The sequence below is a fragment of the Vulpes lagopus genome, chromosome 3 (genome assembly GCF_018345385.1).
Source record: "Vulpes lagopus strain Blue_001 chromosome 3, ASM1834538v1, whole genome shotgun sequence".
Classification (NCBI taxonomy): Eukaryota; Metazoa; Chordata; class Mammalia; order Carnivora; family Canidae; genus Vulpes; species Vulpes lagopus.
Window position 1 is genome coordinate 113,221,136 of NC_054826.1, and position 20,660 is coordinate 113,241,795.

The 20,660-nt window shown below is 43.8% G+C and overlaps 1 protein-coding gene across 1 annotated transcript; it reads left to right on the plus strand.

Moving 5' to 3' along the window:
* The first annotated feature begins 234 nt into the window (after positions 1–234).
* On the plus strand, positions 235–17,202 carry CRYM (crystallin mu). The gene is made up of 8 exons (XM_041750741.1): positions 235–496; positions 986–1,139; positions 3,103–3,165; positions 7,910–8,011; positions 10,080–10,263; positions 13,690–13,811; positions 14,512–14,596; positions 16,851–17,202. The coding sequence occupies exons 1-8, from the start codon at positions 327–329 to the stop codon at positions 16,913–16,915; spliced, it is 945 nt and encodes a 314-aa protein (XP_041606675.1). The 5' UTR covers positions 235–326; the 3' UTR covers positions 16,916–17,202.
* The last annotated feature ends 3,458 nt before the right edge of the window (positions 17,203–20,660 follow it).

The following is a 20,660-nucleotide window of genomic DNA, read 5'->3' on the forward strand; positions in this document are numbered from 1 at the left end:
TCTTTCCGGGTAAGGACGACTAGTTAGACGCCTAAGCGCTTTGCAAGGAACGTGACTCCAGCTAAGTATAGGAATTGTGAAAGTGGACCCAAGAATACTAACTCCACTGCAACCCTGGGGAAACCAAGCTGGAGGGGACCCAGCTCGGCCAACCGAGGCGGGGCGCGGGGAGCCGGGGCTGCGGTCGGCGGAGACCCGCGTTGCTCCGCCCCCGCAGCTGGGCGGCGACCAGTAGGCGGCACCGCCGCGCAGCGCGCTCATATAGGGCGCAGCCCCGGGAGTACGGATCTCTGAGCCCTACCTGAAATTAGAAGGTCGGTGGCGAGATGAGCTGGGCGCCAGCGTTCCTGAGCGCTGCCGAGGTGCAGGAGCACCTCCGCAGCTCCAGCCTGCTCATCCCGCCTCTGGAGGCGGCTCTGGCCAACTTCTCCAGCGGCCCCGACGGAGGGGTCATGCAGCCGGTGCGCACCGTGGTGCCGGTGGCCAAGCACAGGGGGTGAGTGAGGAAGGCTGGGGCTAAGGGCTGGAGAAACTGGAAAGGTGGAAAGGGAGGCATGCATGCGAAGGGAAGCAGCGGGGGAAAGGAAGAGAGAGCTTGCCTAATCATTGCTAGTAACAGCTGCCACCTAATATTTGCACTCTCGGCCGTGCCAAGTGGATGCTTTTCAAGGGTTATCTTGCTTAATTCAACACATGCTCATATGGGTAGGTGTTGATGGAATCATTTTACTGATGGGGAAAATGGAGACTCAGAGGTTAAGTGACTTACCTAAGGCTACATCGGTAGATAGTGGCAGAACTAGAATGGTTTTTCTCATCCAAAGCCAGACTGTCCAACATACTCTGCATACTGCCTAAAGGAAGGGCAGAGGAGGGGCAGGGGGACGGGAGGACACAGGAAAGAGAAAGGAAGGTCTATGGGGACTTGATCGCACACCCCAGTGTTGGTAGGAAGGGGTTGAAGCTACTCCCTCTCTCCTTGTAGTTTCCTGGGGGTCATGCCGGCCTACAGTGCTGCAGAGGACGCCCTGACCACCAAGTTGGTCACCTTCTACGAGGGCCACAGCACCACCTCCACGGTCCCCTCCCACCAGGCCACTGTGCTGCTCTTTGAGCCCAGCAATGGCTCCCTTCTGGCGGTGAGCAACTCCTTGCCCTGGGGTGAAGTGGGGCCCTGGGGCCTAGAGTTAGTGCCCAAAGTTAGCTCTCTGAGATAGCTGGGTGAAGTTTTAATTGTGACCACAGATGCCCCGTATGAGTGATGATGTCTCTGGATCCAGCAATGGTAGAGGTTATCTGTGACGTGTATCTGTTTCTAGGACTGCCTGAAGATGCATAATCCAGCACCAGAGCCCACTGCTACTTCAAGTGTGTGACAGACAGTGTGGAAGTAATAATCTCATCATTCATGTATATATGCTCTTGTCCTATACCAGTAGCTCCAATATACAGTTTGATCAAACCCAGTAGCCAAAGAAACATTTATTTAGTGAATCTCTATAATGTGGAAGATCTTTCTGTAGGAATGTCCTGTAATCCCTGGGAGTCTTTTCTGACAGATACACAGTAACCTGTTTTAACATTTAATGATAATATCAAAATACAGCAGTAGCTCACTTACTGAGCACTTTGTATGTGTCAGGCATGGTTCTGAACACTTTACATGTATTAATTTTCTTAATACTTAGAACCACTCTTTGAGGTAAGTAGTAGTATTATGCCCATTTTACAGATGAGGAGACTGAGTTGTAGAGCACCAATGCCCTATCTTATGCAGATTTACATAACTAATAAGTGTATGGCTAGACTTCAGACCTACTCGGTGTAAGTCCACGGTCTTTGGTTTTTTGGAGACTATGTCTACTGCCTATCCAACTGCCACTTAGCATTTACCATGTGCCCAAAAAGAGAAATTGATCTCAATTATGACAACATTCCTCCATGGGAGTTTTTATTTTAGCACACACACCCTCCCTCCCAATTTCTGTTGGGGTCCCTGAGCCTCAGAGTAGTAGAGTCACTTTGCTTGAGGTCACACAGCTGGTTAGTGAGTGAAAGGCCCAGGGAATCATTGCGAGATCTTTCTGACTAGGGAACCAATATTCGTTACTTATGTGCTCTGTGCCCTGTACCCTGCAAGCTGGCTCTGAGACCATGCGGTTGAGTTGTTATCAGGGACAAATGCTTCATTCCTCCCAAACCTCCTCCGGATCTTTAAATCCTCTTCCCCTGATTTCAGGCTCCCCAAGGAACCTGACTGTAACATTACTCCTCTGAAAAGACTGTCTAGCTCTTCCCAACATACACTTATTCAAAGGAGATGACATTCATGCTACCTACCAATGGTGGTTCCCCAGCAAAGTGGAACCAGCTCAGGCTTTTAAATGAAATGACAAGACCTTAGATGCTTTCTGAATCTGCTCAGTAAAAAGCAATTCACTTCCTTGTCTGTAAAATGAGAATACTCATGCTACCTGGTAAGGTCAACTAAGATGAATAACTTAAAAACAGGAGAATGGTCAAAGGATGGTGGTTATTTTTAGCTAGATGTAATTCAGAATCACCTGGGGAGCTTTTGAAAACAAGGATGTCTGGGTTCCTCCCTTAGGGATGCAGATTAGTTAATGCATCTGGGCGTTGGTATCTTCAGAAAGCTCCCCACAGGTATGGCAGGAGTGGAGAGCCATTGAGATAGAATTTCATGGCCCTGGCACAGATATCAAATGACTTGCTCTAATTCTTCAAATTTATCTGTCATTTGGTATTTTGAGAGACCCAGGACAAGAAAAGAAAATGGGCAATCCATGAGGGCTCATTGGGCACAAGACTGTGTACGTTTACGTGAGTGCTTTTAACCCTTACAAAAACCCTCTGAATGGTTGGCATTATCTTTGTTTTTATAGGTGAGGAAAACGGTCCTTAGAGATTAAGATATTTCCTCAAAGTTGCATTTCTCATTAAGTGGAAGAATTAGATCCAGATTTGATAGCAAGCCTATGCTCTTTATAGGATACTATGATGCTCCCTAGGGCTGCCCTTTCTGAGCTACTTCTTTACTCTTAAAGAAGTGCCCCTGGCTCATTGTCTCTCCTTCCCTCCAAGGTCATGGATGGAAATGTCATAACTGCCAAGAGAACAGCTGCAGTTTCTGCCATCGCCACCAAGGTAAGACTAGTGCTAGGCTGTGCTGTTAAGGTTTGCTGGAGAGTGGGGTCAGGTGTCTCTGGCTTGAAAGCTTAAGGGAGAAGTGAGGAACTTATTTTGGTATTCCTTTGGACATAGCTAGAACCCCACATATCCCAAATGTGGGATGTCAGGTGAGCACAGTGATTCGCAAAATTATTAGCTACCATTTAATGAGGACTACCAGATTCTAGGCACCCTACATACATTATTCCTGATCTTCATATCAACCTTGCAAAGTAGATATGAATATCTCCATTTGCCAGGTTTAGGGAATGTGGCTCAGAGAGGTTATGTGAGTTGCCGAAGATTGCACAGTTACTAAGCAACAGAGCAAGAATTTAAAATTTGACTTCTATGACTCCTAGGACTGCTTTCTGGCCCCTGTACCACACTGCTCCTGGTAAATCGGTGTAATTGCTCCATAGGCCAAAGCCAAGAAAATGAGGAGATCTGAGCAGACTCATGTATTCATTCAGCTAGGCCATACCTGAGGCCCTACCATGTGTCGAGTGCTGTTCTAAATGTCAGGGATATGGCAGTGAAAAAAACAGAGTGGCACACACATAGGAGGTTAGAGAATAAACAAGATGAAAGGTTTGATTTGCTCAGAAAATAATTAACCAAAAACAAATCCCTTTTGAGTTTAATAATATACTAGGATTTGCTTTTTTAAAAAAATCCTACTACCAGCAGAAAGCAGTGTGCTGGATGAAAATAAAGCAGAATCGAGAATATTAGGGAGGGGTAACCTTCCAAATTATCCAGGGAAAAATCTCACCTACCAAGAAGGTGACATTTGAATAAAGACTGAAGAAGTGAGTGAGAAGGGGGAAAGGGGGAACCCTCTAGAGGGAAGGGAAAGCACATGAAAGGGGTGATGATGTTCCCAAGCAGTGTCAGAGCATCCTACAAGAAAAACAGTATTTTTAGAGGTTAGGGTTAAGAGGAGGCTTGGAAAACTAGGTGTCTTCACATGAAATGGAGAAGTTCAAGGTCTGCTGACACTAGTTTATGACGCCTTGGCATCAAGGAAGTGTGGGATCTGGGGAGCAGCAGAGACCAGGTGTTCAGACTGCGAGAGTGTTAAGATATTCGAAACACAGGATAGGGAAGGAGGAATGTGAGGATGAATCTGGTAATCCGTGTGGGAAGGGGGCAGACTACAGCACACGAACTAGTTTTTTGAATTATGTCCAGACTCAACTCAGACTGAAATAATCAAGGGACTCCTTGAGATATATTTGTTCTCTGATACAGTACTGCCTTACATTCTTTTGTAAAGGTCTTTTCAACATAACTTCCCACCCGTTGTCTTGACACATCTTTGGGTTTCTGTGAGGAATGCAGAGAACGTACTATTGGCCTCCTTTCACATGGAAGGAGATGGAGACTAGGGCTTCCAGAAGTCGGGTAGCCCATGTAGCTGGAGGTCTTCTGAGGCCACCTGGTCTCTTGGCCCAGGTCTGTGGTTTTTCATCCCTGCTATGCAGCAGCATCACCTGGGGAATATTTTTTAAAATTCAGACCCCCAAACCACTGATCTGAAATCACTGAGGGTAGAGCCCAAGAAACTAGTTATTTTTTTCAATAGTCTCTGGTTAAGTCTGATGATCAACCAGGTTTGGAAACCCAACTCTTATAGCATCCAATTACACTTTGCTTTTTTGTATTGATAAAAATCTGCACTCCCACAAGAGCTGAGCATCATTAAGAAGATGCTTCAGAGCTTAAGCTGAAATGTCACAGCTTTATGCTCAGGGATGCAGATGGGTTATTTCAATAAGGAACAAAGGACCTATTATTCTTTTTGCCCTGGAATAGAGAATATTTTCTTTTCTACCACTTCTCGTCCATTTAGGGCTCCAGGGAGGAGAATGAGAAGTTTTCGGCTGACAGTCACTATAACTCCTCTGCATTTGGGTTGCACATAACCTGAGTTGAGGACGCTCACATGCCTTTGCAAAGTGATTGTATATATCAGGGTTTATCCCTGGCATGCATTTATTCAACAAATATTTAAGGGTCTACCAGGGGCCAGATCTAGTGCTTGGCCTGCAGCATAGAATGGTGAGCAAAACCAGATAACAGTACCTGCTATCATGGAACAGAGTATCCATTTGGGAAAACAGATGTTAACCCAAAGATCATACCAATAAATGTGAAACTGCAACCCTGAAAAATACATTGAATGCAAGAGATGAAGTGCTGTGAGAGTGTATAACAGAGGGTCTGTGGGACTTGGGATGGCTTTTCCTGTATAAAGGATATCTGAGCAGAAATTTGTAGTGGGAATTACTTGTGAGGGACAGAAAGGAAAGTATTCCATGAAGAGGAAAGAACTTGTGCAAAGGCCCTGTGGTTGATGGAAGCACATGTGCTTGGGAACCCACAAAGAAGGTGGTATGGCTGAAGGACAAGAAGTGCAGGGGAGCATGGCCTGAGAGGGGGCTGGGTAAGATGGCAGGGGTAGACTACACAGTGCTGTTCATTAGCAAATGCAGATGAAACACACTTTCAAACTCTACCTAAGAAACCTAGCAGATTCGTATACCTGCTTTTAATTATCTGCATGCTTTGGAAAAAGAATGAAGTACCACTAGTCCTATTGTTTTTTAGTAAGTCTTATAAATGTTATACTATTTAGGGAGAGGGATGCCAATTGTAATATTACCAAGGCAACAAATTATCAAGATAACCAATCAGAATTAGAGATTTAGTTTCAGAAGTGGAAGGTTACTTTTAGAGGACACCACAAGAATTTCTGCAGCCCAGTACACGTCTAAGAATAGATTCATATTAACTGAGGACAGAAAAAAAAATTGATTTAGTTAAGGAAAAAATCACCTAATTCTCCTTGTTGGCTAAGAGCATAAGATTGCTTGTTTTGTGGATAAAACTTTTCAAGTCAGATACCTTGAACAATAGTTTATGGCACAAAATGGTATCTCTCCTTCTATAGCTAAAGCAGAGATGAACATTTGCTCATATTTCTAAGACTCCTTTTTTGCTACTAATTAATAATTCAAGAGACTGTCACTTTTAAGATTACATTTCAGAAATACAATAGTTAACATTGTAAGAAAGAGCAGGCCCAAGGGACTCAGATTTTACTAAATGAAATAGAGAAAGGGCAAAAGAAGGTCTTATTTAATATGAATGGCTTGAGGGGCAAGTGATGTCCTCTATACCAGTAGTTCCCAACCCAGAATGATTTTTGCCTCCTACCCCCACCCCCAAGGACATTTAGCAATATCTGGAGACATTTTTGGTTGTCAAAATTAGGGGAGGTAGGTGATGCTTCATCTAATGGATAGAGGCAGGGCTGCTGCTAAACATCCTGTGCATTCACAGGACAGTCCACCCACCAACTCGAGCAATAAAGAATTATCCAGCCCAAATGTCAGTAGTGGGACATTAGAGGTTCCTAGTCAGTGGAACCAGTCAGGTTCTCAGACAGTGCTGAGGTTCAGGAACCCACTTTATATCTTATACAAAACAGTGGATAGGTGCCAAATCCGTGCAAATAAGACAGTCTCTGTCCTCATGGGCATACAGACCAGCACAAGAAAATAAATCCCAGGATCCCTGGGTGTCTCAGCAGTTTGGCACCTGCCTTTGGCTCAGGGCATGATCCTGGAGTCCTGGGATTGAGTCTTGCATCAAGCTCCCTGCATGGAGCCTGCTTCTCCCTCTGCCTGTGTCTCTGCCCCCCTCTCTCTGTGTCTCTCATGAATAAATAAACAAAATCTTTAAATCTTTAAAGAAAAGAGGGCAGCCCTGGTGGCTCAGCGGTTTAGCGCCACCTTCAGCCCAGGGCCTGATCCTGGAGATCCGGGATCCAGTCCCACGTCGGGCTCCCTGCATGGAGCCTGCTTCTCCCTCTGCCTGTGTCTCTGCCTCTCTCTCTCTCTCTCTCTCTCTCTCTCTCATAAATAAATAAATAAAATCTTTAAAAAATAAAGAAAAAAGAAATCTGTAAACAAATAAGTACTGTGAAGTGGTGATTTCTCGCTTGACCTCCTGGAGAGGTGACACTTGATATGAGTTGGTCGTAGAACCCCAGTCCCAAACAGACACACATACATCCCCAGCAGCTGCCACAATTGCTCTACATTACTCTCTAAAGGAAGATGGAGGCTGAGAAAGGATCAAAAGTGGGCTCAGAAAATATAACTGAGAACCTTGAGTAACAAGGGCCCATGGATTCTAGGTAGCTCTTAGAAGTAACTCAGAGCTCTGAGAGGTGGATGTGGCTTCTCATGTCCCCAAGGTGGGTTTGGCTTCTCATGTCCCCAAGACAGAGTAGCACAGGAAAGAGAATGTGGGCTTTGGAGAGTGAAAGATGTGGTTTTGGAGCTCCATCGTGCCATTTCATAGTTGTAGGACTCTGAGCAAGTTACTTAACCTCTCTGGACCCCAATTTCTTCATCTGGAAGAAGAGGGTAAAAGTAGGAGGGCCTAGTTCACAGGGTCATTGATTGGACTAAATGAGATCATGAGGCTATAAAGCATTGGCATATTTTAGTGCTCAGTGAAGCTTCCCTCCTCCTCTCTGCACTCTGTAGAGGGGAAACTGAAACACAAAATGACATCTCCTTCATTGCCTGAGAGATAGTGAGGAGCTGAAGATAGGGTGGAAGACACCTGATATTCAAACCATACCTGCTCTTCACCTGGCTGCTGTCTCTCCCTTGACCTTTGCCACCTTGTTTCTCTCAAATAGTTTTTGAAACCACCCAGCAGTGAAGTGCTGTGCATCCTGGGGGCTGGGGTCCAGGCCTACAGCCACTACGAGGTCTTCACAGAGCAGTTCTTCTTTAAGGAGGTAAGTCCAGGGAAGGTTGGGGGAGAAGACAGGAGGGAGCAGTCGGGGGCATTTATCTATATTCCTTCACTGCAACGATGTGGGCTATTCTAAAATAGTTAGGTTGAGAGTCAGATTTAGACCATTCTTTTAATGACTTGCCCAGAAGTCCTGTTGGAGGCAAAGAGACGTGAATCACCTGTCTCTAGTTTCTTTATTCCTAGGGTATGCCAGAGGACATAGCAAGCCTATGCAGTTAAAGGATTATATTATATCCATTATATATACATTCAGTTTTCCTTTGGGTCCCTCTCCATGCTTCTCCTAGGAGAATCTGGGGGTCTTTCTGTATTCAGGGGTATGGACCCACAAAGTCAGAACCAGGCCCAGAAGACAAGAGGCCCAGCACCCTGTTTCTACAGCCTGGGTGTTGGTCCACCGTTCCCCAGTCATGACTCCCACTTCTGACGGGACCATTTGATGCTACTTTTATTTTTTGTACGTGTGAGAGGGATAGGGAAGATTTTAAAATGACATTTTTTATTCTTACCTTTTAAAAGATTTTAAAAATTTATTTGAGAGAGAGAGCATGAGTTGTAGGAGGAGCAGAGGGAGAGGGAAAAGCAGGGAGCCAAACTCAGGGGCTCATTCCCAGGACCCTGAGATCATGACCTAGCCAAAGGAAGTCACTTAAGAGACTGAGCCACTCAGCTGCCACAATATGACATTTTAAAAAAATATTTATTTACTTATTTGAGAGAGAGAGAATGTGGGCAGGGAAGGACAGAGGGAGAGAGGAGTCTTCAAACAGACTCCCCGCTGAGTGCAAGCCTGATGCAGGGCTCAGTCCCACAACCCTGAGATCGTGATCTAAGCCAAAATCAAGATTTGGCTGCTAAACCAACTGAGCCACCCAGATGCCCCTTAAAATATGACTTTTTAATGATAATAAATAATACCTCTGCTCTGGCAAATGTAGACTACAAGGAAGAACAAAAAAAAAGGTACCTTTTATCTGTTTTCAATAATAAGCAGTTCACACTTTCCAGTCCTCTCATTAGCTTTTCATAAAGTAATTTCTATCATGTTAGATATACCCAGTTGTATATCCTGTCTTTTCATGAAATGTTCTAACACCATCACTTTTCAGATTACCTATCTTTTGTATCCTATTTGCATAATTTTTTATCAAGGAAGGTGCAATGGGTAGCCATTCTCTTTTGACTGGGTATCCTATATTGTTTCTTACCTTGGTTGATGAACTTACTTAAACATAACATTTACTTCTGTATTTCTTATGTTTCCTTGTGAGAGATTCTTCAGGCCTTGTTTTCATTTGAAGGTCGACAACCTCCACTCCACACGTGGAAGTCTGCTAAGCAGGCTGGCGAGTCCCCACCTCGTGGTGGGGCTAATGACCCTACTCCCACCAGCATCTGCCAGAATTTTAACTGTAGCTACGACTCTTGACTTTTTCATCCCTTACACAGTTCACTTCTCCAACACTTCTCATTTTCAACCCCCTACATACCCTTCACAGATCAGGTTACTCTATCAGTTACTCTATGCACGGCACTGCCATAGAATCCCACATCTGCTATGAGTCCTTTACAGAGTCTCAAACACAAAGTGGGAGTATCATGTTCACTGTACCCACTTATCATGTGAATTTCATAGAGATGAAAACTTAGGCTGCATGAGGTTAAGTCATTTCAAGAGTGAGGAGAAAGTGACAGAGTGAGGATTGATTCCAAGCCTGCCTAGCTCCAGAGCTCGCTCTGCTATTAAGTTATATAGTAGTGTCTATTAAGCTATAGAGGCTAGGTATCCCTGGCTAGAACTGGAAAACTGCCTCCACTTCTTGCAAGGAGAAAGGAGTAGAGGAAGGTCATTTTCAAATATTTGGTCAGGTGTCTTCCCTGATTAATGCTGTACCCTTGATCAAATGCTCTTTCTCCATAGGGGGTGATTTAAACAACCACAGCCCTTACCCCAGAGTGGTTCAGCTTTCCCCTGGTACCCCTGGGCTTGATGAAACATAAACAGTCAATCATGGCACCAATGTCCTTCTTGTTACCCTTCAATGAAGGTGAGGATATGGAACCGCACCAAAGAAAATGCAGAGAAGTTTGCAGACACAGTTCAAGGAGAGGTACAGGTCTGTTCATCAGTCCAGGAGGCTGTGACGGGTGCAGATGTGATCATCACAGTCACCATGGCAACAGAGCCCATTTTGTTTGGTGAATGGGTGAAGCCGGGGGCTCATATCAATGGTAAGCAGAGTAACTCCATAAACCACGGGTAGGCAGTGGCCAGAGTTGTCCCTAGGCTGGACCAAACAGCTGCATCTGCAGTGATGTTTTACTCATGCAAAATGAGCAGGCCTTTTAAGGTCCTCAGAAACATGTGAGCCCTAAAAAACAATATTCACTCAAAAATATGAAACAGAAGTCACAAACATGAAACCTATAATAAATTTAATTAAAGTTCTATAAAATGTAACATTATGACACATGGTCAGTCACAGCTAAGTTCTTAAATGTAATGAAATTTAAATCACAAAAGCTAAATGATTCATTCTTTCTTAATGATACTTAGACTAACTCCCCCCCGATTTTTTTTTAATTGTAGCACAAGACATTCAATGTGCCATATGGATGCTCTTTAATATGTGTGATCGGATATGTAGGACTCCAAACATAAGAGTTCCTGGGCTTCTGAAGATTCTCAAATGGCTCTGGAGGTTTTAGCAAGAGCTAGTCTATATTGAATACTTACTACTGCAGATGCTGTTCTAAATTCTTTATTTGTATTCAATCAGTCCTTACGACAACCTTATGAGGTAGGAGCTATTATTATCACAACCCTCATTTTATAGGTGGGTAAACCGAGGCATGGAGAAATCAAGTAACTTGCCCAAAGTTAGAAGTCTTTAGAGATAGAGCTGGGATTTGAACTGGGGTGATCTACCCTCAGATCCCAAGCTCTCAACTTATGTTCTATATTATCTTCCAATAAGAAGACTGGAATCTGGTGATCGAGCAGCCAAACACTAGGGATTTAAACATGTTCTCAGTGCCCTGTGTTTTAGTGACAAGCACATGGTGGGTGTGAACTCAAAAGCTAAGAATTCTGTACACATTGGCAGATGAACAGGCAGTAGCCAAGTGTCATGATTATGCATCCACTCACAAATGTGTATTGAATGCCTACCATGTGCCAGGCACTGTTCTAGATGCTGAGCAGGCCAAAATAAACCAGCACTCAAGGTCATTGCTTTCCTGGTGCTCACATTCTAGGGAGGGGAAATAGGTAACAAACAGGTAAATAAATAGATGAGCTGATGGATCCAGCTAAAGATTAAGTTCTGTGGAGGAGACAAAAGTGTGGCATATCTGAGGAATGGGCCAAAGCCAAGTGAAGCTCTCAGCCTGTGTGAGTGGTATTATGATATGGGTCCAGGGGGTAGATAGGCAAGAGATGGGTCAGTTCTGGCTTTATGGACAGTAACACCATTTCTGGAAGGACTTTGGAAATCAAGAGAAACTGGTTCTTGGTGAAATGGATATTGCTCAATCTTCAGCAAGACAAGCTTCATTTTTTTTTAACCCTAAAGCAGCATGTATTTATTATCATGCAGTTTCTATGGTTTCAGGAGTCTGGACATGGGTCAGCTGGGTCCTCTGCTCACACAAGGAGGAAATCAAGGTGTTGTCCAAGCTGCTATCTCATCTAGAGCTCAAAGCCCTCTTCCAGGCTCAGGTGGTTGTGGCAGATTCTTTACATTGTAGGACAGGAGTTCCTGTTTCCTTAGGGCGACTCTCAACTTCTAGAGGCAACCCACCTTCCTTGTAATGTGGATGCTCCATCTTCAAAGCCAACAATAGAGAATCTCTCTCACACTGTGAATCCCCAGGAAGGGCTGTCTTGATTTTGAGGCAAGATGTCTCTTCTATTTCCCTAGCCTAAAGGCAAAATTGGTTTGTATGTTTACAGAGGCATCAAATATACTTCAGAGAAGTATGTTACAAGTGCAGTTGACAGGGAAATACCAACAATAGATTTCCCTTACTTTGCAGCTTAGCTTAGAGATAGACCCAATTCCACCCTCCCCTGCACTTCCCTCATCCTGCCTGCATACCCACCCCAGCTGGGGTCTGACCCTCACCCATTCTTGCTCCACTGAAGCAAGGCCAGCACCCATTCTGAGTCAGGCCCCCTCCCTTTGCTGCCTGGCCCACCTCCATCTCCCTAAATAGCCTCACACAACCCTTTGAGAACTCACCCTGCTCAGAAGAACTGGGGCAGGAGAGGGTGGGGGTTGTGGGGAGACACAAGGGCAATGAGAAGAGGTGGCTTGAGAAGCTAGGGTTTTTCCCACCAGCTTATGATTTATTTACAAGCTTCATTTAGTTTGTGCTTTTGTTCTATAGAACTCGCCCACACAAATGACCTCCAAGAAGGACATTTTTCCACCACTCTCGTTGAAATTAGAGTGAGGGGGACAACAGCAGGAGAGGGGGCAAGTAAAGAAAACTGGACACAGTGTGAGAAGGCATATAAATGCTGCCTTATGTTGGGCTAAGGCTTTATAATGGTTTCCAAAGACTAGCTGGCCATGGGCTGGATCCAGCCAGCAGATGTGTTTTGTTTGGACCATAGTATGCTCCAAAAATCAAGAAATAACACATGCAAATAGATTTCCTGCTTCTCTTTAAAAAGAAAAAAAATGAGGGGGAAGAGGAGAATATCTAACAGCAGCCCTGCATTCTCACATGGCCACAATTAGCTGGAGCTGAAGGATGATTGCTGTCTTTACAAGGGCCTGCTTTCTTCTGTGTACTTGGGCCTTTACCATGTCCAACCCAGTCCCTCTGACCAGCTTTGTTCCTGTTCATTACCTGCCTGGCCCTGCAGGCATTTGATGGCAGCTTCTGCATTATCTCACATGCCAGTGCCAGGAGGCATGATTCCTTGGATTCTTCATTATGCTCCTGGGCTCTGCAAAGGATGTGAAATCTTGGTGCCAGCATGGAGCCAGTTTCCTCTTTATTGGGGCTTCTCCATTTCCCTGGCCCTGAGCTCTTTTGTCATGAGTTAAGATAGAAATGATTGGGGGTGAGGAATGAGAATGATTCAAAAGCAAGCAGATTGACAGATGATGGAGGAGTGCAGAGTATGAATAAGCTGTTAAGTGATGTCTCTGTTCCAAGGCTCTTATGAAGAAGTTGCTGCCCCAGATAAATGGAAGAGGTATGAAAGGCATGGCTCGCTCAGAGCCAGGAGGTATAATTATTAGATACATAACTGTGGTGAGCACCTTCACTTCTTAGATCCTCTGTGCATATTTTAAGTGGGAATCAGACATGAAGTGTACTTGTGAGGACTATAAATAATACGTGTGAAACATCCCACAGCTAGTAGGCAACCAATAAATGCTGAGTTGCCTCAAAATCTTTGAGAAAGATCTTGATATGAAATGCAAAAAAAGAAAAAAAAAGACCGGCATTATTCTTATTGATGAGTGTTTATTCTTGCTGATTGGGAGGGGTTGGCACTGGGAAATAAGGAATCCCAAATCTGAATGTTCCTGTGTATCATATGTCACTTCCTTTTCCCCTACCCCTCTTCTATTCTTTGACATAGTAGCGTCCCTTGCTGCTAATTCTGAGCTCAGGGTATGTTTTGCTATCTCTCAGCCATCGGAGCCAGCAGACCCGACTGGAGAGAGCTGGATGATGAGCTGATGAAACAGGCTGTGCTGTATGTGGACTCCCAGGAGGCTGCTCTGAAAGAGTCTGGAGATGTCCTATTGTCAGGGGTGAGCCTCTTTTCCCGGTGGGCTGCCGTCCAGCTGGTTTCACTGGGATCCCAAGGTTTCATTAACCTCCATTTGGACAGCTCCAGACCTCAGTCACCCCCACTTCTTTGAGGGGGAGGGGGCTGTGTGACAGCTCCTAAACATCTCTCAACCCTATCTAATCCCCTCTGAAGTAATGTGGCCATTATGGTAGTGACATGTGTTTTCCTGTCCCCTTTGCCTGGAGAGAGCAGCCTGATGGATTTTTCCATCAGATCAAGCTGTCCTACAAAGCAGTAAGGTTGGGAGATAAGTGCCTGAAAACCTTCCCAATGTGGCCAACAAAATAGGACTGGAGTTGGTCACTTTCTGGCCGTATTCTTTTGTAATCAGAGCATAGGAAAAAAAGAGAGCTGCCAAAATGGGTATTCAGATAAGAACATGCTTATTTCCTCACTGACCTATTGTCTTGGCTGGACATTCCCCTGGTCACAAACTTATATCTCTGCATTCATGGTAACACAAAGGCAGATGCTATGCAAAAAAAAAAAAAAATTTATTTTGTTTATTTATTTATTTAATGAGGGAAGCCATTTTATAAATGGCCTTTTGTCAGGTTTTTCCCTTACCTGGTTCTCGATGCCCTCCCTGCCCTGCCTCAGGAGCTGGCTGGAGTGGACATTGGCTCCATGGCCTGGGTCAGTGTATGTTCATTTCATAGGCCAAGATCTTCGCTGAGCTGGGAGAAGTAGTGAAGGGAGTGAAGCCAGCACACTGTGACAAGACAACGGTGTTCAAGTCTTTGGGTAAGGACTATAGCTCCCAGGGCACACATCCAACCAGAGCACAAGGCAGGTTAACCCATTGGTGGAAAGAGGAATGAGTCACTGGACTCCATAGCTGAGTCATGAAATCCATCACTTGGGTCAGTTATTCACACAATGATTCACTCATCATTCACACATGGCCAGGCTCATAGAATAGTGGGTAAGCCCATGAACTCTAGAACTGGGTGGTCCTGGGTTGGCTTCCCTTCTGTGCCAGTCCCTGGATATGTGTCCTAGGGAAGGGACCTCACCTGTCTGAGCCACAGTTTCTTCACCACCTGTTAACGCCAATGTTTTTGAGAATTCAGTGATGTGTGTGTGTGTGTGTATGTGTGTAAAACAATTTGCACATAGCAAGTATCAGCAATAAATCATTTACACTTCAAGCTAAATAAAAGTTGGAAGAATCAAATAAGATTAAAAACAGGGAGGAAGGCAAACCATAGGAGACTCTTAACTATAGGAAACAAACTGGAGTTTGCTGGAAGGGAGGTAGGTGGGGTGATAGGGTAACTGGGTGATGCGCATTAAAGAGGGCATGTGATGTAGTTAGCACTGGGGGTTATATGCAACTGATGAATCACTAAATTCTACCCTGAAGTTAATAATACACTGCATGTTAACTAACTTGAATTTAAATAAAACCAAAAAAGTAATAATAAGGTAAATGAAAGTCAGAAGAAGGTATCCTTCAGGGGATAAAGATGTTGTAAGACAGGGAGCTTAAGGGAAATGGCAAGGAGACCCACCAAAAGAGATCCATGCAGGAAGTATAACTGGAGACCCCTTTTTTTCCTTCCTTCCCTATGCTTCTACTTGCTAATTTGAGAAGGGCTTCCATGGGGAGCCCCATTACCACCAGACTTGTGCAGGCAGAAGTACCACCAGGGACGGGCTCCCAGTAGCCAATCTGCTCCTCTTCCCAGCAACTACACCCTACCAAGTCTAAAGAAATGGGGTGTGTCCATTTCTTTAGACTTGGTAGGGTGTAGTTGCTGGGAAGAGGAGCAGATTGGCTACTGGGAGCCCGTAGAACTGATAGTCAGCTAATACACCTAAAATACTGATACACTCCCAAACTGGTTGATAAATAGTTGCTGCCCTGAGCCCCTCACGATTGTCCTCTGCCCCTCCCTCAAGATCTTTTCTATTTCCTATGATCAAGCACACAAAGCTCTCATGCTTGGGAGAACATTATTAAGAGGGCTCTGACCACCTAGCATTCTTGCCAGTCAGTATCTGTGCCTTGGTGGCTTTTAAATATTTTAAAAGTCTCTCATGCACAGAGAGATAGGCAAAGGCAGTATAAACTTTACCCAGTGCCTGGTTCAAAGACATTATACTGATCCAGTTGTGACAAAATTTCAAGTTCAGAGCAGATCAGAAGTTAGCAACCCCTTCAGAAGACGATACTACAGAAGTCTGTTCCACCGTCTTAAGCAATGTTTGTTTTCTTGCTTTGGGGTTTGGTTTATCGGCATATCTTTTCATCTAGCAGATGCATATTAAACATCTCCTATGTATCAGACTCTGTATTGGGTACAGTGGTGACTACAAGAATTAATAAATCAGCCCCTGTCCTTTGAGAACATACACCCAATGAGGTTGAGTTATGTATCCAAAACAACAAGATAAATGGAGTTGCTGAAGGAAGCAGGGTTTGGACTAGACCGAGGGTCAACAAATGATAGCCTGTGGGCCATACTAAGCCCACTACCTGTTTTGGTCCTGCCTCCAAACTAGGGATGGTTTCTAATTAAATGACTAGAGGGAAAAAAAGAATATTTTATGACAAATGAAAATGATATAAAATTCAAACTTCAGTGTCCATAAAGAAAGTTTTATTGGAACATGGCCAGGCTTATTTCTTTACCTATCCTATGACTGCTTTTGCACTACAAGGGCTGAGTTCATTGCAAGAGACCATAGGGCCTGCAAAGCCTAAATATTTTCCATCTGGCCCTTCACAGAAAGGTTTATGACCTGTGAACTAAACTTTGAAAGATACTCAAAATGTATTTGGTGGGCATTTCTCACTTAGTATCTTGTCCCTGCCCCACTCTGTCCTTCGCAGACCTTCCAAGCCTACACTCACCTCGGGTATCATTCTGTGTTACCCTGATGAGCATTAGCAGCACAGACAATGTTTTCAAAAACTGCCAGTCACAGGGTCTGGGCTGTTCCAGAAAAAGTTGTTCTGACAAAAACTGAACGACATTTCTGTCTGTTCCAGGAATGGCGGTGGAAGACATGGTTGCAGCCAAACTAGTGTACGATTCCTGGTCATCTGGTAAATAAAACAAAGGATCTTTGCATTGAAGTAGATGTTACAGATCAAGTGATGCTGTTACCAGCTGTCTCATGATTTCTAGATCAAATGAGGGAGTCCAGTGCCTAGTGAGCTATATAGTTTTGAGCTTATCATGTCTTACCTTAACTAATGAGATCCCCATTTGTGTGTGTAGTTGGAAAGCAAAACTAGGTGGGCCATTTCTTCTGTTATACCAGATTATAGCAAACGTCCTTTCCCTATATTTCACTGCATTTTTGTAATTCCTTGAAATAAAGCATTTTCCAATTCTGCACTTCTTGCTTTGGTCATTTCTATGCTTCATGGCAAAGAAAGTGAGGGGATCATGTGTTTCCATCACTTCCTGGGGGAGTTCCAATGACTATCATTTATTTTTATTTTTTAAATTAGCATACAATTCATGTACCATAAAATTTACCAGTTTACACAATTCAGTGATTTTTAGCATGTTTACAGGGTGAAACCTGTAATCACTACTGTCTAATTCCAGAACATTTCATCACCCCCAAAAAAGAATCCTGGTACTCATTAGCAGTCATTCCCCTTTCTCCCTTCTTCCCAGCCCCTGCCAACCACTGATCTGCTTTTTATCTGTATGGACTTGCCTCTTCTGGACATTTCATATAAATGGAATCATATATTATATAGACTTTTGTTTCTGGCTTCTTATAATTTAAATCTCAAGGAGCAGTGGAGCTTCTATATTAGTCAGGACTTTTTTGGTCACAGTGGCAGAAAACACAACTCAAACTACCTTAGGCAGAATGGACGGATGAGGAATGGAATGTACTGGTTCTTGTAATTAAGAATAACACAGGTAACTGGTCACAGCTACAGCTGTATCCAGGGCTCCAGGTGTCCACAGCACCTCATCTTGCTCTCTCCATCCCTTGACTCTGTTTTCTTCAATGTTGGGTCCTTTGCTAAGTAGGTTTTCCTCTGGCTTTCCTCTTTAGCAACCCTAGCAGAAATGGAGATTACCCCAGAACTGAGACTCATGGGACATTGTAGATCATGTGCCCATTTTTGTGCCTAACATTAGAGCTAACTTAGATGGAATACTCTGGCCCAGGCCAGTGCCATGTACCTATCCCTGAAGAAACATCATCCAGGGGAATCTGATGCCCCTATTATCCAGGCCTGGGTCACATGACCCCCTGGAAGTCAAGAGTAGAATTAGCCCACCTGACCACATGACTTGACAGAAGGGAGAGGGTCTTAGCAAAAAAAAAGAGAGGAATGGGTATTGGATGTCCACTAAAGTATCAGTGTTGAGAGGGTCAGTAGGAATTATCTAGTCCAACCTCCTCAACTTACAGATGGGGAAACTGAGGTGTATTTTCCCTAGCTCCCCTGAATCATAAGCAGAGTTGTGTGGCCCTTGTCCTGCCAAAGACCCCATCCAAATCCACCCCCACTCCTAGGCTGGTTATCAAATAAGTCAGAAGCCAAAAAAAAAAAAAAAATCATTTTCTACTGCTTTGTTTTCCTACCCAAACTCCTCCTAACAGGTCCTTTCCATGTTCTATGTGACTTAGCCCCAAGTTTATCATGTTTACCAGGCTGTGTGATGGAGGCCTTTGGACTGGAATAAAATATTCATATGATCAGAGACGCCTGAGTGGCTCAGTGGTTGAGCATCTGCCTTTGGCTCAGGGCGTGACCCTGGGGTCTGGGGATCAAGTCCCACATCAGATTCTCTGCGAGGAGCCTGCTCTTCCCTCTGCCTATGTCTCTCCCTCTCTCTCTCTCTCTCTGTGTATCTCTCATGGATAGATAAAAAATATATATATATATATTCATATGACCTGCTTCTGCACATGGCAAATGACTGTGAAGTCTTTCTGGGGAACTCAATGGTCACAACCCTAAGGGATGGGTAGAGAAGGGTATGTGATAATGGAATCATTAAAATACCTTGATTAGGGATCCCTGGGTGGCGCAGCGGTTTAGCGTCTGCCTTTGGCCCAGGGCGCAATCCTGGAGACCCGGGATCGAATCCCACATCGGGTTCCCGGTGCATGGAGCCTGCTTCTCCCTCTGCCTATGTCTCTGCCTCTGTCTCTCTCTCTCTGTGACTATCATAAATAAATAAAAATTGAAAAAAAAATTTTTTTTAAAGTACCTTGATTACAGTAATTTCTCTGACATTGGCCATAGCAACTTCTTTCTAGATACATCTCCTGAGGCAAGAGAAACAAAAGCAAGAATAAACTATTGAGACTACATAAAAATAAAAGTTTCTACACAGCAAAGGAAACAACCAACAAAACTAAAAGAACTAAACCCCTCTGCCCCCAACACAATATAATAAAAAATGTCTCCTGACATTGCCAGATGTTCCCAGGGCAAAATTATCCCAGTTAAGGACTACTGACTTGGAAGAAGATGGGTTTACTTCTAAGCATATTGAGTTTGAGGTACCTGTGAGACATTCGAGGGGAGATGTCAGATAAGCACTCAGGCTTATGGATTTGAAGCCCAAAACAATGGTCTGAATTGATGACTCATTTAGGAATTGCAAGCATACAACTGAACTGTGTAACAGGATGGCCTGAGATATAAGCACGACATGCATTTGCACACCCTAACTTCTCAAACTCCTTCAGTGAAATGTTCTTTCTTTTCTTTCTCATTGACTTTCATGTTAGAATACAGAGAGAGGGAGAGTTTGACAGCACTGGACTGAGCTATTCTAAGCATCTAGTTTAAGGGATGGAGGTCTGAGTTCAGTGAATATTTAGCCTCATCCTGGCTCATAGTCCTCTAATCTGTCTCTAGACAAGGTATTTATATTGCTCTAGCTTCTCTTAGGTCTCTTTTGTTTCATTTAGTTTGAAATGTCTAGAATTTTTAGAACATTAGTAACCTTTTATAATATAGTATAAGTCGTCTTTTTTTTTTTTTTTTTAGTATAAGTCTTCTTTATAGCAATGCTGCATAATGGAGAGGCTATATCCTTGATGATGATAAGTTGGGAGAACCCTCACTTACTGATTCTGTAAATAAATCATAAGAGGCCAAGAGCCTACAAAAAAAAAGCATAAATGTGCCTGGCAAGACCTCCAATGGCAAATGTCTCCCCAAAAGAGGTGGGAGTTTCATGTTTAGACTCATTTCTCCAACTTGGCCAATGACTGACTCCAACTATATTACAGTTGAGGCAGAAAATGGATTGAAAGTGGTTTGTGCAATGGGGCTAAGGTTTTACTTTTCCAAGTTACTCCTTTTTGATGTTACATAAACTACTCTTACCCTCAGATATCATGTGGAAAACTACAGTCAGTGAAACTTCCAGGAATCAAAAGACCAACATAATTGCATCTCGCCTCCAGTCTACTCATTACATCAGTTATGCAATAATATTTATTGACCACCTTCTGTATGACAGACCAGCACTTGGGGCAAGGACTACATCAGTGAATATAGGACAGAAAATCTCTGTGTCCTCAAGGGGCTTATGTTGTATTAAGGCAGAACTTGGCTTCTCTGATAGGGAGGTGGGCATAAGAGAGTTCTCAGTAGGGGGAACTTTTTAATTCACCTTCTTTGCTCCCTGGTATATAGGACCCTTGGTAATTATATTTCATTCATATATTTTGAGCCAACTTTTGTGACAATTGCAGATATGGATATAAAGATACCCTTTAAATGGGGCAACAGGAGATGTTCAGGAATGGTAGGTGAGCCAATGGAATATACAAGCTGGGTTACCTTAATAAAAATAAAATT